General features: G+C 32.5%; 1 protein-coding gene across 1 annotated transcript; it reads left to right on the forward strand.

Moving 5' to 3' along the window:
• Nucleotides 1–2326: 2326 nt before the first annotated feature.
• On the forward strand, nt 2327–5006 carry LOC107896624 (ubiquitin-conjugating enzyme E2 32). The gene is made up of 5 exons (XM_016821826.2): nt 2327–2626; nt 2800–2931; nt 3015–3099; nt 4085–4248; nt 4320–5006. Exons 1-5 carry the CDS (start codon nt 2516–2518, stop codon nt 4746–4748), a joined length of 921 nt encoding a protein of 306 aa, XP_016677315.1. The 5' UTR covers nt 2327–2515; the 3' UTR covers nt 4749–5006.
• The last annotated feature ends 14358 nt before the right edge of the window (nt 5007–19364 follow it).

Consider the following 19364-nt stretch of genomic DNA (forward strand, 5'->3'; position numbering starts at 1 on the left):
ATATTTAAAAATATAATTAAATATTAAATGTGTAAAATTACTTGTAAAGGTTAGAATTTTTAAGGGTAAATTATACCTTAGGTCACTTAACTATTGTGCATTTTCTTTTTTGATCATCTAACTATCAATTTGTTTTAATGTACCAAATATTGCCCCTTCGATCTTTTTTTGTCACCCAACTATCAATTTTTTTTTAATTTGGTCACCCAACTAATCAGGATTATTTTTTGTTGTCCATTTTCGCTAGGTGCCGTTAAATCTTTTACGAGAGGTGACGTGGTAGTTAAAAATTAGTATAATAAAAAATTTAGCCTTCAACTTTTATATATTATATTGATTTAGTCATATTTTTTAAAAAATTAACCCTCAAAATTTATAAATGATCTAAATTTAGGGGCTAGTTTGGTAATGCTTTTGAAAAGTGATTTTGAAAAGTGTTGAGGAAAAATGCTTTTGAGAAATAAAATGTCCATTTTAGACATGTTATTATCAAGTAAAAAATATGCATTTAAATAATATTTAAATTAATTAATATTATTATATTTTAGTAAGAATATAAATTTTTTTATTATAACTTGTTAATGTTTTAATATATGAAATATAAATTTTAAATATTTTTAAGCAATAAATATTAATTATTTATAAAATTTAATTATAATATAAAAACTATATTTTAAATATTTAAATATAACCATTAAATATTTGTAATTAGTATTTAAGCACCAAAAAAAAGGAAAAGTACTATGTTATTGGAGGGTGAAAAAATAATTAAACACCAAAAGTGATTTTGGAAGAGGAAAAGTTAAAAATTTTAGCTTATCTCTTTCAGAAGTGTTTTTCAAAAACAATTTTGAAAAGTAAAAAATTTCAGCCAAAAGCAGCTTGTTTAGCACAACTTTTCTTTCAAAAGTACTTTTGGAGCCTTCAGTATTTTTTTAAGCACTACTAAACAGGCCCTTAATCATCAAAATTTACCTTCTTCTTCATGTTCCTCTTCCTCTTCCACTTCCCCTACCCCAACCATCGTTGCCTCCACCTCCTCCTATCAAGTGACAACAGCAGAGATACTGAATACAAATTCAGTTGATATAAGGAAAAGAACAAGAGAAAATTATTAAAATAAAAACAATAACAAACTCTAGAGAGTTTAAAAGAGTAAGAAATGTCTGGTCTAAGTAGGGGTTCAAACTTCGGTTAAAATTGAATTAACTGACTGAATCGATCTAATTCGGTTAATTGGTCAGTGGTCAAACTTAGTTTGGTCGGAGGTCGATTAATGGGTTTTTTGAACTTTCAGTTATCGATTAATTTAGTTCGAAATCGAGTAATTAATCGAATTAATCGAACTTAATAATTAATATTATGTATTAATTTCAAGACTTATGTAATGTTTCAAGACATAAAATTTAGGTTAATTCCGTTAACTTTCGAGACAAAAACATATATTTCAGTTAATTTTGGTTAATTCAGTTAATCGAAATATTTTGGTTCAATTAAATTTTTTAAAAAATTTCGATTTAGTTAACAGTTAAAAAATTATATAATTTGATTAATTCAATTAATGCTAATCTAATTCGGTTAATAATCAAACCGACCGTTTGAACATCCTAAATTTGAAGAGTAAATATTGGAGAGGAAGTGACATTATACCCATCCTAACTCTGCCAATGCCATTGAAAACTTAAAAACCCGAGGCTCTCCGTTGCTTTAACTCTTTCACCAATGCCATGCAATGGAGAGCAGTTTTACCCTGAGATTCCGATCTTCCTCACTGCTTGGCAGACTTGGCATATAGTTTTGATCACACGACACAAAAGGTATATAAATAAATCAAAATTTTTTAGGAGAATGTGGAGACAATGATGGTAGTGGTGGGAAGGAAAGTGGGAGAGGATAGTAAATTTTGAGGATTAAATTAAGATTATTTATAAATTTTGCAGGTTAATTTTTTTAAAATTATGATTAAATTAATATAATATATAAAAGTTAATAATTAAATTTAATTATATTGATTTTTTAATTGTCACGTCACTCTCTCATATATTTAATAACACCTAACTGAAATAGAAAAAAGTAATCTTGATTAGTTGTGTGACTAAATTTTTAAAAAAAATTTGATAGTTAAATGACAAAATATATATTTAGATGACTAAATTTAAAAAATGAATAATCTGGTGACCTTTAGTGTAGTTGACCGTATTTTCAAAGAAGGAAGTTACAGAAACCAATAGAAACAAAAAGACTAATGCCTATACTCCAATAACATACTGCCACGTCTTCAAACATGCATCACATGACGTGTCAAGTCAGCAACTCAACTCCGAACTCTTCTTTCTCTCTCTCTTCCTTTCTCTCCATTAAATAAATAAAAATCTACTCTCTCTCTCTTTCTCTTCTTCTTTCTTCAAACACTCGAAAATACGTATTTAAATACGTACGGACGGGTTACTCAGCAGATCGTAACGGAGGTGGTAGCGGCGGCGGCGGTTGGATATTTGATCAGATCGTGATCCAAATGGCTGAGGACAAGTATAACCTCAAGAATCCGGCGGTGAAGAGGATATTACAAGAGGTCAAGGAGATGCAATCCAATCCCTCTGATGATTTCACGAGCCTCCCTCTTGAGGTCTGTTTTTCCCCTCAAATCTTAAAATTTTAGGGCTTTCTTGAGTTCCAATTTGATGAGTAAGGTTCTGGATGGAACGTGGGTTGTACGTTAAGAGGCAAATTGTTTGTTGGTTTAAGAGATTATTGTGGTTTTTCATGAAAAAAAAAGGGTTTTCTTTTCTTGGTTTTCAGGAGAATATATTTGAATGGCAATTTGCAATTAGGGGTCCCAGGGATTCTGAATTTGAGGGAGGGATTTATCATGGAAGGATCCAATTACCTGCTGAGTATCCATTTAAGCCCCCTTCATTTATGTTGCTGACTGTAAGCGCTCACTTTATTCATATATCTTTTGTGTTGGTAATTATCTAATTTGATGTCCTAATTTGCCTGTCCGTATGTTTCAGCCAAATGGGCGTTTTGAAACCCAGACGAAAATTTGCTTAAGTATATCGAATCACCACCCGGAGCATTGGCAGCCATCTTGGAGTGGTGAGTATTATCATTTACCTTGAATGAAAAGGCATAGCGAATTTTGATATAAATTGCATATAAAATCCAGATATGTGTATAATGAAGTAGTATTTTGTGTTGTAATGTTGATACCACTGCTATTTGATGAAGCTCTTTGAAAGCATTCACAAAAGTTCAAGTTGCAACTAGTGAATTGATATGGTGAATTGATATGGTTTTCTTTTTTTGGTTCATAAAATCCGGATAACAGCACCTTATCTTCCTTTAATAACCTCCATGGCCTTCTTAGTAATTTTCTTTGCCACCAAAACGATCAACTCTAATGGTTCCATTCATTGATCAGCAATACTAAACTTCATGAACAAAAGAACAGTCCCTAATTGCAGGCAAAGGTGCCTCCAACTCCATTAGGCAACGCCACAAGAGCCGTCCAATATAATTTCTTCTTGATCTGAATCTCATTTGTATTTACTTATCACTAAATAAAAGCCAAACAAAAACACATACATTTGGACTTTTAATTCACCAAATCGATCTGTGGTCTTTTCTTTGTAGTTCCTTCGTACTTTGTTGAATGAGGTGATAGGCTGACCTAGCCGAGAAGCAACCATTTCTCTGACCCTTCCAAATCTTTAAACAATATAGTTACATTAGTACTATTTCGTGTCCCTTCATTCTGGCATGTCATTAATCTGAGTTCCCTCTTTATCTGTATTTTGGATTGGAACCAAAAGATTTTGTGTGAACAGCTGATACTTTGTTGGTTAAAAGGTTTAATTAGTGAAACTTGAGAAATGACATGTTGGGAATCTCATATGAGATGACTGAAACGCATCTTAATGCCTGAAAGTTCGATCCCCCAATTTTTATGAAATACAAGATGCTCATTGAATGATAAGAAACTAGTTACAACTTTGAATATTGAAGGAATATGCGTACATTCTCTTCCATCTCAAACAAAATCTAGATAAAACCTGGCTAATCTGGCTGTTGGTATTGATAGTGCGGACCGCTCTAGTGGCACTGATAGCTTTCATGCCCACCAACCCAAATGGTGCTTTAGGTTCTCTAGATTATAAGAAGGAAGAACGACGTGCTCTTGCCATAAAATCTCGTGAATCTCCACCCAAATATGGGAATCCTGAACGCCAAAAACTTATTGATGAGGTATGTTCTGCATAAATTATTGCCTATAAGGTAATTTTGGTTTCCTTTTAATGAAACTTTTGATGGCACAGATACATGAATATATGTTAAGCAAGACACCCCCTGTCCCTCAACTCAGCCCTTCACAGGCCTTGGAAGAGCACCCTACTAACAGTGACGGAGAAGCTCAGGCTAATCAGAAGGATTCTGTTACCATGGTTGCTGGGAATGGGCTACCGAACCCAGTAGTAGGTGACAGGGCTGTCGAAGAAGAGCCTCTGGTTCTGGCCAATGCTAATCCAGGTACTGCTGTAATGGGAGTGAGGGCTGCAAGAGAGATTCCTGCCGAGGAATCAAGTAATCAGCCACTGCAAAGGCCAGAGATGAGGGTTCAAAGATCTGCCGATGACCGCTTGTTTACATGGGCTGCCGTTGGACTTACGATAGCAATTTTGGTTCTTTTGTTCAAGAAGTTCATGAAATCCAGCGGACATGGTGCTGTTTTTATGGATGGTTCGTAGTTCTCGCCTCAAGGATCTCGGTTGACCTGTACTCGCTTTGCCGTATTAGTTCAACAAGAAGTAAGAAACCCTTCAAAGACATTTATTTACATCTATAATGAATCAATCTGTAATATATTATACCAGCTTGATAAGTATCAGCTACTGTAATTAACAGTATGTGTCAGCAATCAATTACCATATATATATATATGCAAGCATGATAAAAATACTTATGTAAGTTTTGATTATTCAATTCCTGGTGAAACTCTTTTTAGATGTTCTGTTCCAACTATCTAAATACGATGGTTTCAGTAGTTTGCGAAGTTATGCTTTGATTGATGTAGAAAAGCATGATGCAATAAGCAGTGGAGTTTTTAGTTCATTGGCACAGAGGAATGCAACCATGGATGAAAAACTCAGACTGGTTGAAATGATAATGGCCGGTTTGGTTTGGTGAATTAATTATATAAATTGAATCGTATGATTGGAGAACCAAACGGAAACTAATAAAATATCGGAACCAAACGGGAGCAATTGGCTAGCAAGAGGTAAAACTGAATTTCTAAATTAATATTGATTTTTTTTCATTATGTTATTTGTTTTTTTTAAAAAAAAATTAGTTTCATAGTTTAAATTTTCAACTTTTAATGGTGAATACATGTAGGAATGGAGGTTAAATAAATGCCTCTTCTTTTTGGCGTATTGATGAAAATGACCTAAATGACTTTAAATCTTTTGGGAAATTTCATTTTTTTTTTGTTTTTGAGTAATTTTGCTCTCAATGTTTCAATTTTAGTCAAATTGCTTGTTTTCAAAAGAAATTAAATGCCCAAAACCTTCAATTGTTGAACAATGCTCCCGGATGAATATTTCCCTAATTTCAAAGAAAAATTCGAAAGCACGGATGAACATTTCTCTAATTTAAAATAACAATTTTAAAGATACCTAACTCTGGTAATTTAGAAATTTTCTAATTCCATGTCAAATTTTATTTTATAAAAAATTTTAATTTTCAAAACGACTCTATTTCAGTCATGTAGGTTCATATGCTATCGAGTATTTTGAAATTTGATTATGGAGTTAATGGAAGTGAAGGCTCATTTTAACTAACTTTAATGTTGTACGAACTTTTGACTAAGCATGCACCGTGTTTTCTTGGGCATATTATGGGCGTTCTTAGTGAGGTCTCACATGTTTTCTTTTGAGCCACACTATAATATGTTTGGATTAAGAGTTGCATGATTTGAATGTCCCTTTTCAAAGTTTTTGAAGGTTGCTTGGTAAGAGGTGTTTTGGTATGTATTAGAAGTGTTTTAAATTTGAATTTTTTATCCTTTATCTTTGGATTTTGACAAATAGCACTTACCTCTCAAGATTCAAAGATCCAATGTCTCAAGACATAAACATCACAATGCTGAAATTTTGTTATGAGAACCCAATGTCTCAAGACATTTTTGCCGCACTTTTAAGATGTGCTTTTAAACTTCGAAATGTTTTCGAATGATGCCACACGTTTTCATTTCATAATGTAATTTTGGAAAAGGGTCTAAAATGACTTTTAAGACTTCAAAAATATTAGGAGACATTGTGAAATTTGGTAGTTAATTTTTACTTTGGATTTAATACCCTCTCATTCCATTCCACTTTGAAAAGTTACTTTTTTGACCATTCATGTAACACCCCATTACCCGGCCTGATTGTCTGGTCTAAGTTACAATGTGTCGCATTTGTTGTCGGAGCAATTGCGATCATTTACAATTAATTTATACTATTAGATGATTAAATTCAACCAAAACATGCATTCAATACGATATACAATCATTTTCGAGTCTTACATGAGCTTACAAAAGCCCTAAAGCTAACTCGAGATAGAAATAGGACTAAATTGTAAAGAATTCAAATTACAGGGTTGACGTCACGCGATGAGGGGGTTCCTTATCACGCGGTGAGGGGGTTCCTTGTCACGACACAACATACTATCAAGCCTCGTTGCGACGACCAAAATTTGGCATCGCACCATGCCATGGCATTCATATCTCGTCGTGACAACGTTCGAACGATGCCACGAAGTCACATATTGTTTCTACAAATTCTATTCAATTCAACTTGCAATTTTCCAAGCAAAGGATAATACACACCCACACCTAAGATCAGTCAATATAAGCAGCCCTCAAACACCAATTCATGCACTTCAACATTAGAGGTGATCATTGGCCGGGCCAGGCCTAAACAAAATTTTAGGCCTATTTTCTAGGCCCGAGCTTGTCCCGGTCCAAAATATGGGCCTAAAAATTTATCCAATCCCGGCCTAAAATATGATTGCTAAGCCCAAGCCTGACCCATATTAATATTTTTAGATTATTTTATTAAATAAGTAATTTTTAAAATATAATAAATCAAATACATTTAAAAACATAAAAATAAATATTAAAACAATAAACAAATAAAAAATGATACTAAAACAATTCTTAAAACAATACATAAATTGAAAATACAATAAAAAGTGGTTATATTAAAATAGTAACAAGTTAGAACTAAAATAATAAAAAAATTAATAATAAAACAAAAGTTCTACAATATCCAAATAATATTAAAAACAACAACAGAACAACATTATAAATAGTTGCGAAACAATAATAAACAACACAAAAAACAACACTAAAACAATACGAAAAATAGCACCACCAACAACACCAAAAACATGCAAAATATAATTAACTAACCAAAATATCTGTACATTAACCAATCAACATATTTAATTTTATAATAAACTATAAATTGTAAGCTAAATTAAATTCTCAACAATTAGAAAGGTAACTTAAAAAGCAATTGAAGAAATATTATCATTAGGGGTGAGCGTTCAATCGAATCGAATCTAATCGAATTGAATGAAAGAATTTCCAGTTAATCGAGTTGACGAATCATATTTTATCATCCTAATCCGATTTGAAATTTTCTCGAATCGAGTTGAGTGAGATGAAATTCGAATCGAATTGAATATATTTGTTTGAGTTAAAATAAAAAAAATATTTTAGGTCACTGTAATCACTGTCACGCACCGTAATCAAATTTGTTATTAACTTTCATCCTTTTATAATTTATTTATTAATCTTTTATATACGTGTTAACTTCTTTGCTTGCTTAGTTGCTTCAATTATCTTCTGATTCTTGTCAACATGTATTTTGAAATTAAAAAATATATTAAATGTAAAAAAATGATTTTTGTAATAAAAAATATCTTAAAGATAAAATGTGAAATTGATACCAACATAAAATTTTAACACGAATATTTTATGGCATCATCAATAATTCAATTTTAGCAAAAAATTATAAAGATTCAATGAAACAATTCAGTAATATAAATAGTACAAAATGTGAAATTTATTTTAATAATATAAATAGCATATATAAATAAAATTATTATTATTTAGGTTTTGGAATTTTTTTTGGATGATTTTAATTTTTATTTTGGGGTAAAAAGTGAGAAGTAAAAGTTTAGGGGAAAAATAAAAAGTTTTGGAGGTTGAGGGAGTAAATTTTTTTTTTTGGGATAAATGGGAGGAGTAAAATTTTGGGAGGGAAATATTAAAAAAAAAAAGAGGGGGGGGGACTAGGTTTGGGGTAGAAGGGGGTAGGATGGGAGGAGAGCAAAAGTTATGGGGGAAAGTGGGAGGGAGTAAAAGTTTTAGGAGGAAAGTAAAGAGGTTTAGGAGTTTGGGGTAATAATGTAAATTATTATGGTTTGATATTTGGTTTATTTGAATTATTCGAGTTATTCGAATTTGAAAACCAAACTCGATTTGAGCTCGAAATTCGAAAAAAATTCAAGTTGACTCAAATAACTCGATTAATTCAAATAATTCGATTTGTTTAACTCGAAATTCTAATTTTTTTTTATTTTTTCGAGTCGAATCGAGTTTTGCTCACCCCTAATCATCCTCATCATCACCGTCACCATCATTCTTGCAACCAATTTCTAACATGAAATAAGAATAAATAATTACATAATTAAATTGATAAAAATGTTATAAAATTACAACAACAAAACGAGAATAATAATTACCCATTGAAAATCCCTTAGCTCACATCCAGTCATCAAAGCAAACAACGACTTGAACCGTTTTTGGCTTAAGTGAACTCCTTAAAGGTGTGATAACTTTCTTACTCATGCTAAAAGCCAACTCGGAAGCTACAACCGATATTGGAATTGCCAAAGGATTACAAGCCAATAATGAAAGCTCATTATTTCGAACTGAACTTTTGCTCCAATAATCCAAAACATCTATTTAACTATTCAACTCAAGCTCCGATTCTTCCAAATAAATGTCCCATTGTGTCTTTTCACTCTTAGTGCTAGATTAATTTAAATACCATTTATAATCATCACTCTCATTAAGATCTCCCCAAAAATCAACACTATTAACATTGTGTTGTTGCAAACTAGAATCAACAGGATTATTATCCGAAACATAGAACTCCCAGCCAAAGAGGAAGATGTGGATTTGGATTTCTTAACATACTCATCAAACAAGAGTCTAAGATTGCTAAGAATGGTTTCAATAAAATCTGAAGCATGAATACCATAGATTGTAATAAAACAATACTGCACATAATTTAACTTGTAACGAGGATCTAAAATTGCAGCACATGACAATATCAACGAATACTCAGCCCAATATTTATTAAATTTCTCTTGCATTTACTTAACCATTAGAGTTAAAAAAAAATGAGGACCTTTAACGATATCAAGCAAGACCTTGTGAACCTTCAAAACCCCTCTAAAATAAAGATTAGCCATTAGATAATTAGAATAAAAAAAAACACAAGTCACATCATAAAAGACTTTAAAAAATTTGCAAAGAATAGCAACATTTCTCCACTCCTTATTAGAAAATGTAAATATTTGATAATCTTTATCCCGTTGGCCTGATAATCTAGCACATCTTTATGGTAAAGAGAAGATTCAAACATCAAATAAGTAGAATTCCATCTCACACACACATCTTGATGCAACTTTTTGGTCACATTCAAATGAAAACTTTTGTCGGTCACATCATAAAATCTTTTCTTATGAATTCTTGACTTTTTTATGTACTTAATTCCATTTCAAATCTTATCAACAATATCATTAACAAGTTCTAAACTAGCTTTAACTATAAGATTCAATATATGTGCACAACACCTAACTTGAAAAAAAGAACCATCACACAAAACAGCTCGGTTCGCACGAAAACGATTTTTAAGACAAGAAACCATAACATCATTCTAAGAAGCATTATCCAAAGTGATGCTAAAAATTTTCTTGTTTATACCTCATTGAGATAAACATAAAACAAGCTCATCCGCTATGTTCAAACCATCATACAGAGGAAATAAAGCTCTAAACCTTATGATTCTTTTTTGTAGCTTCCAAGCTTTGTCAACCCAATGAGTAGTAATGCAAATATATTCATCATTAGTATGCTCTGAGTTCCAATTATCGAAAGTTAGACAATTTAAACCAGGTGCTTTAGCCAACTCTTCTTTAATATGATCTCTTTCTTTTGCATAATACATTAGGATATCCCTAGCAACTGTATGTCTACTTATATTCTTAAAATTAGGACTAACAATTCTTATCATGCATCTAAATCTCGGTTCTTCAATTGTCCTAAATGAATGCTTGCCACACATAAGAAAACTAGAAACATCTCGACGACACTCATCAACATCAAACTTGTAGTTTTTTTATAGATGGACTATATTCTAAGGATGGTTGAGTGGCTATGGTGTATTGAGTGATGTCCTTAATAACTTTTTTCAAACAGCTATTTAGATGACATCTTAAATGAGAGGTTCATCTTTGTTCTCACCTTCAAGTTTTTTCATTTCATCTTACGCCTTTGAAGTGGTAGACTTTTGATGTTTGGGAGCACTTTCATATTCATTAAACCCATCCTCCACAGATATAGGAGTGCTTGAACTAGCCATAGTCATAAAAACTCAAGTTCTGAAATCCAAATAAACTAAATGATTATATAATTGTTTAACAATTGTAATTTTCATCCTTGTTGTAAAGAGAATGATTGAGAAAAAACATTGACAATGAAAGCTCGATCATATTATATAAACAATCATTTACCATATATATAAAAAACCCTTTAACAAATAAGTTTACTAAGTAATAAAATTAAATTATAAAAATAAGATTAACTCAATTTGACATGAAGCAATTTTTAAGCTAAAAAAAAACTAGTTAAAACATGTGAACAATTTTCTTTTTAGACAATCGTAGATGCCAAGTATGAGTTGAAACAAAAAATTTATCAAATAAGTGATGAACCATAATATTATACACAAATTCATCAAAATTTGATACTCTTCCATTAGAACATTGTTTAGTTTAAATTAATTCACTAATATTATGCACAAATTGTAAATTTAATTCATTTTAAGTTTCAATACTTATCAAATTTTAGAATTTTATTCATTACACAAATTAATCCATTAACAAGAATTTAATGAATAATATGTAAAAATAATGACCTTACATATAATAATAATGTTACTGCATAAAATTTTGAAAATAACAACTTAATAAATAAATTTATTATTTGATAAGAAAAAAAAATTTAAAAATTGATAAATACAAATAAAAATATGTACAAAATTAAATCCACAACTTTCACATTTAAATTTTAATTTAAATAAAGATAAACCAAATGACTTGAATTATTCAATTAGTGCATTTGAAGTACCTCATCACCATATTATTTAAAAAACAACAACAATCCCATTGATAAAATTAAAACATTGTGCCTTAACAAAATAAAGTGGAGCCAAATGCATAAAGATTTAAGACATTATTCTAGGCAGAACACTTAAGAATATCCTTGATGACCACCATCGGTACTAAAACTATTAAACAACAACACAGGTGTAAAAAGCTCCATTCACCTATTACTCACTGGAAAATGGTTGAATAGAATAACATGCAACATCACAAGTTGCTGGCACATCCTAAGCTTAAAGCTACAACAAAACCAGATCATGAAGGCATGACACAACCCTCCAGCCATTGTTCTGCATTTCAAATACTTCACCAATACCACAGCTGCCACTTCAGGCATGTATTCGATCATCCAATGCCATTTCAACCACTCATCATTCCCAACTTCTTATTTAGCAAATCAATTATGTATAAGCTTTTAACTAGTTTTTAATTAGGGAAAAAGATGCACTCTAGGTCGGTATAATAAAGCTTAGGATCTACAATCTCTAAAGTGTAGTCTAGTTTATCTATGAAACATGCAATTTCTTTATTAGTCAATATGCATTATTTCTTTATTAGTCTAATTTCCAGCATGGGATGCTAAGTCCCATCATCTTTTAAAGCAAGCAAACAACTTCAAGAAAATAATATTACAAGTTCAAGAAAGCAAACATGTTTTATCAACACAAACATGTTTTAGCAAATAAGTTTAAAAAAAAAAATAGAACACAAACATAGATTTTTTTGGATGAAATTAGAAGACACCTGAAATTGCTAGAGATTGATCAGCGGCACAATAGGATGACAATGGCTGGAGAGGAGAAGGTGATGAGCCGATGACAGTGGTGAATGCAACAATAGAAGAAGCATCAATAGTACAGAGGAAAAGAAATTAGGGATTAGAAACTAGGGGCAGTCAGTTGAAGAGGAAAAGAAAACTAAGGGGAATTAGGCATTTAGTTTGGGTTGGGTCGGGCTTGGGCCAAAATTTTCTTGCCCAAAGCTCGACCCGTTTAGAAAACGGGCCTCAGTTTTAGCCTAAGCCCATTTTTTGAGCCTATATTTTTGTCCAAATTCTCCTATTTTTTGGATGGGCCTGGTCCAGCCCCTGATCAGGTCTATTCAACACCCTTAATCAACAATATATTAATGCCTTATCACTTACAAGTTAACTACCTAGTATATTACATTTCAAGTTTTAAACATACCTATAAAATCATCTATGCCATAGATAGTTGCAGCTTTTAATGCATTTCAAACTACATTTAGAGCTCATATTCATACCATATCCTATTGACCAATTTCATACACCAAAATTATATTCCAAAAGTGCACATATACACAACCTTGCACCAAAATCTACCCAATCTAAGTACATGTCATTTAACTAACAAAAGAAAGTACACAAACATTGTTGAGTTCGGAATTTTTGGCTAGATGCTGAAGTCGATGCTCATAACCTCAAAATTGGACTTAACCTGTGCATGGAAAACAAACCGTACGTTGAGCAATAAAGCTCAGTGATATTTTTGTGATTCAAGTCAGTATAATGCAAAGTCCGAGCCAAACATATATAACTAATCTCAAGTTAAAATGTTAACCAATTCATATACAAGTTATGCAAATCTTCCAACTATACAACAATTTAACCATTATCTTTTCGTATCGGTCTTCAGGCTTGTTTAACTGATTTGCATGCTCTTTCACATACTATTAATATTCAAATTCCATAAATGAATACCTATAGTGCAACATGTAACATTTGATCATTTCTAATACCAACCAACCAATTAATACATTATATCCCCTATTAACTTGACTCAGACTCAAACGCATATACACCAAATTTCGCACCAAGTGCACCATCGGAAGTCAAAGTAAATATATTGCACCCAACACTTATCTGCATAACCAAAGTAAAAGTTGTGCCTAGCACTCACTGACATGTAGTCGAAGTAACCTGTACTCAATCTATCCTATGGCATGTCGATTATATCCGACTTTGCCTGAATAGTTAATAGGTTAGTCAATTATCCAATTCATCAAATAGCTTGAATTACATTTCATTATTTCATACATAACATAACATAACACGATTCAACCCAATTCAAAGCAAATTTCATAATTTCATCAAGTTTAACTATTTCCAATTCTATTCAATTTAGTTCTTTTTCTCAATAATCAATCACAATCATACCAATTCAATTCAATTAGCCATTTTCAACTCACCTAAATATCATGTTGTGCAAAAGAGTATAAATATGCAACAAATAAAGTGATTCGAATCATAGAAATATAAACTGAAAATCTGAATTACTAGTCGTTGGCTCTTGTCTTTTCTTTCCCTCTCGAAGTCCCTACATAATTTTAGCTACAAATAATAATCCGACAACACAAAATATCAAATTGTATATCAAATCACATTCAATTAAAAAAATCACACATATTTTGTAATTTATTCAATATAGTCCCTAAAACCAGAAGTAGCATAACTTTCAATTTAAAGCCTCGGATTAAAATTCAATTTCACAATTACTCATTACGGACCTCTTATTTCATATTCCTACTTTTAGTTTTACATTTTATTCAATTTGGTCCCTAATATGCAAAACTATCAATTAAGCTTTACAATATAGTCATTTTCTTAAACTAAGCTTATTTTCTATCAATTTAACACCTAAAACTTTCAATTGTCAACAATTGAAACTTTCTAAAACTTTAAAAATCTTGCAAATTAGTATATGGGGTAGTTAAATCAAGCTCCCATGACCTCAAATTTATAAAAATTACAAGAAAATAACCTAATTCTGTTTACCTATAGATGGCCGAATATAAGGATGCAAAAATGGCTTCTTTCCTTTGTTTTCTTTCTTTTGGATGATGGAAATGTTGAAGATGATACTTTTCATCTTTCCATCCACTATTTTCTATTTATATTAGGTTTATTTATTAATTAAACTAGTTAATTAGATTAGTTTACTTAATGAATCTTAATTATAACAATATAAATGGTCATCATCATCATCATAGTCCTTTAAATATAACAAAAAAATGGTTTAATGACTATTTTAGTCTTTTGGATAATTATTATTTAGGTCCTCAAGCCTTTCGTAAATTAAAAATATATAGCAATTAAAATTTTACAATTTAGTCTTTGACATTAATTAACTACAATTTTGATTAAATTACTTAACCAAATTCCAATTCATTTATATATTAGCTTCGTAGATATCCCTATTTAATTTTAATGAACTCAATTTATGGAAACGGGGTCCGACAATAATATTTTTAATACCATTTGAAATCGGATTATTACAATTCTCCCCCTTAAGAAATTTTGTCCTCGAAATTTACCTAGAAAGACGTGGGGATACTATGATCTCATTATTTCCTCCGATTCTAAGGTCGCTAGTTCAACTTTATGATTACGCCATAGGACCTTCACTAGTGGCATACTCTTATTTTTAGCTTTTTTACTTCGTGAGCTAAGATTTCTATCGGCTCTTGCTCAAAGATTAAATCAGATTGAACTTCAACTTCTTCAATCGTAATAACATGAGACAAATTGGATCAATATTGCTAGAGCATGGATACATGGAATACGTCATGAATCTTTTTTAATTCCAAAGGTAAAGCTAAGCGATATGCAACAGATCTAATTCTCTCTACAATCTCATATGGCCAAATAAACCTGAGACTCAATTTTCCTTTGTGTCTAAAACGCAAGATCTTTTTCCACAAAAATACCTTCAGAAACACCTTATCACCCACTGTGTAATTGATATCTTTCTATTTTAAATCAACATATGAATTTTGTCTATTAGACGTGGCTTTCAATCTATCCCTGATTAGCTTTACTGTAACACCCTATACTTGGCCCAGAAGTTAAGACTAAGTTTGGAGGCTACATCAATTTATTTCAGAACAACCCATCCTTTAGCTACTTGAAATTCAACAATCGAAGATCACGTAATTATTTAAATTAAACATAGAAATTCAAACTTTCAGAGCGTATTTCAAAATAAACACATGATAGCATAAGTTTATAAAAATAGTAAAATAATTAGAGAGGAATGGCTGAGCTCCTGCCACGCCGACTCGCCTAAGTTTGTGGGTTACCTGTAACCTAAACAAACATACAAAATGAGTTTACAACTCAGTGTGTAACTTACATTCTCAATTAAACAGTATTATAACAGATGTGATTTCAGTTCGTCTTTAGTTAGTCAATTCTCAGAATCAAATACGAAAACAATACAAATACATATGCAGATTCCTACCCCTAATCGCTACACACCATTTTTGTCTATCCCTACACTCCATAGAGGGTATCAAGTACCCATCCATCCTTACACACCGTATAGTGACTATGTGTCATGTTTCTAAAAGATTGCAGTCAAGCTGCGAGATCAGAGTGCAAAAATTTGCCAAAGTTAGATATAAGTCTGTGGCTTAGCCACCAAGTTCGGTAGATTATACACTTCATCTTTTTCACAATCTTAACCTAATGCAAATATAGATTTAATAGATATCAGATATGCGTATACAAAAATAACAGTTCAGATTATGTTCATGTAATGCTATCATAGTTATTTATTAGATTTCATGTTAAATGTATATATATATATATATATAAAGAATATATTATTCAATTACAGATCATCAGATAACAGTCTCATTGTCTAATTTAGATCATACAGACCTTACTATAGGTCTACGTTCGATTCGAATGGCGATCACAACCATAAGGAAAACTTCTGGTGTTTGGCCCACACGTCTGTGTGGATTCACACGATCTAGATGGCTGGCCCGTGTTGGACCACATGGTCTAGCACACGCTCGTGTAGCCCAGCTCATTACCACACATGGCTTAGCACACAGTATGTGAACCAAATTCCAAAAATAATGAGTTACATGACCTAGACACACGCCCGTGTGACCCTAATTCAAAAACAGTGAGATACACAGCCTGGACACATGTTCATGTCTCTAGCCCATGTTACCTTAATTCACAAACAATGAGTTACATGGCCTGGAGGCACGTTCGTGTTTCTAGCTTGTGTGACCTTAATTTTCAAACAGTGAGTTACACAGTCTGGACACACGCCCATGTCTCTAGCCCGTGTGACCCTAATTCTCAAACAGTAAGTTACACAACTTGCCACATGGCTTGACACTCAACTATGTGGCGTCGGCAACCATGCTTTTTTGGCGTTCGCAATTCGTAGAGAATCGGGTTTTTGTTACACACTTGGTATGGTTTCGACATAGAAGCACCTGGAATGAATCCTAAACCTTGTACGTAACAATGAATTAAAAAACTAGCGTGTTGGAGGAACATTTCCCACAAGACCTTCGCATAATAACCTTTCAATCGATACAAGGACCAACGTAGAATTCCCAATTAAACCAAATAATAGTTTACGGTACGGAAGCAAGCAAGCAAAAAAATTTTAAACAGGACTTTTAAAATAACAAAAAAAAAACTAACAGGCTTTTACCAAGTAACATAAAAATATTTCTTAACACATGTGCAAAAGCTCGAACATAAAGCTTGAAAGTTTATAGAAGCTTAACCATTAAACCAACAGGCTTATTCTTGACAAAGATTAACATGGAAATAAACTTAAGTCAAATGTTCAACGATAAGGGGCAAGTCAAACAAACTAACAAAATTTCCAAAAGTGAGGTTTGAACTCTTGACTTCTAACACACAAATAGAGGACTTTGCCATAAATATAAAGACTTAAATTATATCAAAATTTAACAAACAACACTTAAATTTTTGAGGCCTTATAACTTTCTCCCCCTAAAAAAAATTTTGGTCTTGAAATTTACTTGACTTAAACAGAAAAGGGTATTGCTGACGAATCAAATCCTCAAGTTCCCATGTGGCTTCCCTAGTGCCATGATTCCATCATATTACCTTAACCAGAGGAACAGTTTTCCACCTAAAGATCTTAACGTCTCGATACAAAATTTGGACAGGCTCTTCCTCAAAAGTTAGATCTGGTTGTACTTTAATCTCCTCAATTGGAACAATGTGAGGCGGATCAGACTGATACCATTTCAACATAGAGACGTGGAATACATCATGAATTTGATCCAACTTAGAAGGTAGTTCTAGCTGATAGGCGACAGGTTTGATGCGTTTTAGAATATCGTAAGGTCTAATGAACCTCAGACACAACTTACCTTTAAGCTCGAACCAAAGAATTGTTTTCCACAGAGAAACATTTAGAAATACCTGGTCACCCACAAAATACTCAATATCACACCTTTTTAAGTTTGCATACAATTCTGTCGATCGAAAGCTACCTTAAGATGATATCAAATCAGTCTAACAATATTCTCAGTCCAACACAAAAGGGTACAACAGTTACGACCATACAGAGCCTCGTAAGGTGCTATTTGAATGCGAGACTGGAAGCTGTTATTATACGCGAATTTAACTAGTGGCAGATAATCATCTCAACTACCCTGTAATTCGATTACACAACTTCGTAGCATATCCTCTAGAATCTTAATGACTCACTCAGGCTGTCCATCGATCTGAGGATGGTGCACAGTACTAAAATCTAATTGAGTGCCTAAAGCCTCGTGAAGTTTCTTCCAAAATTAAAAAGTAAAACGTGGGTCTCTATCAGATATGATTGAAATCGGTACTCTGTGCAATCTTATGATCTTAGAGATATAAAATTTAGCCAATTTTTGAAGCGAATAATCAATCTTGATTGGAAGGTAGTGAGTAAACTTAGTCAATAGATAAACGATGACCCAAAGCAAATCCTTCTTAGTGGGTGTCAAGGGCAACCTACTAACAAAATCCATATTCATACGTTCCCACTTCCAAAAGGAAATCTTATCTGGTTGTAGCAGTCCTGAAGGTAGCTCATGCTCAACCTTAACCTTTTGATACGTCAAACAATGAGAGACAAAGACAGTTACCTCTCGTTTCAAACCGGGCTAGTGGTATAATTCTTGAAGATCCCTATACATCTTATTCCCACTAAGATGCATAACATAAGGGCTACTATGCACTTTACATAGAATTGACAACCTCAACTCAATATCATTAGACACATAAATCCGACCTCTGAAACACAGATTTCGAGCGATGTTTAATCAGAAATCAAAAGTCCAACCATCATTAATTTGACGAAAATGAGAAACTAGAGACTCATCTCTCAATTGTTTAGCTCGAATCTAATTAATCCAAGTTCGTTTAACCTGTAACTCGGCCAGCAGATTACCGTCATCAAACAAACTCAAACGAGCAAACATTGTTATCACATCAGTCATCGCTCTACGACTAAGAGTATTGGCCACAACGTTGGCTTTACCATGATGGTACTTTATTGTGTAGTCATAGTCCTTAAGTAACTCAACCTATCTACATTACCTTAGGTTCAAATCCTTCTGAGTTAGTAAATACTTGAGGCTCTATGGTCGGTGTAAATGATACACCTCTCGTTATACAGATAGTGCCTCCAGAGTTTTGGAGTGAAAACAAATGCAGTCAATTCAAGGTCGTATATGGGATAGTTACCCTCATGTGACTCAAGTTGTCAAGATGCGTAAGCTACAACCTTACCATCCTGCATCAAAACGTAGCCCAAACTGACATGGAAAGCATCACTGTAAAGAACAAATCATTTACCAGGTTCAGGCTGTATCAGAATAGGTACCTGAGTCAGAAAGACTTTAACTTTTCAAAGCTGACTTGCTTCTCATCAGACCACACAAACAATGTATTTTTACACAATAGCTTAGTTAAGGGAGCTACAATAAGTGAAAATCCCTTAACGAATCCCCGATAGTAACATGCCAAGCCTAGGAAACTTCGAATCTCAGACACATTCCTCAACTGTTTCTACTCGACC

This window comes from Gossypium hirsutum, chromosome A10, assembly GCF_007990345.1.
Source record: "Gossypium hirsutum isolate 1008001.06 chromosome A10, Gossypium_hirsutum_v2.1, whole genome shotgun sequence".
Lineage (NCBI taxonomy): Eukaryota > Viridiplantae > Streptophyta > Magnoliopsida > Malvales > Malvaceae > Gossypium > Gossypium hirsutum.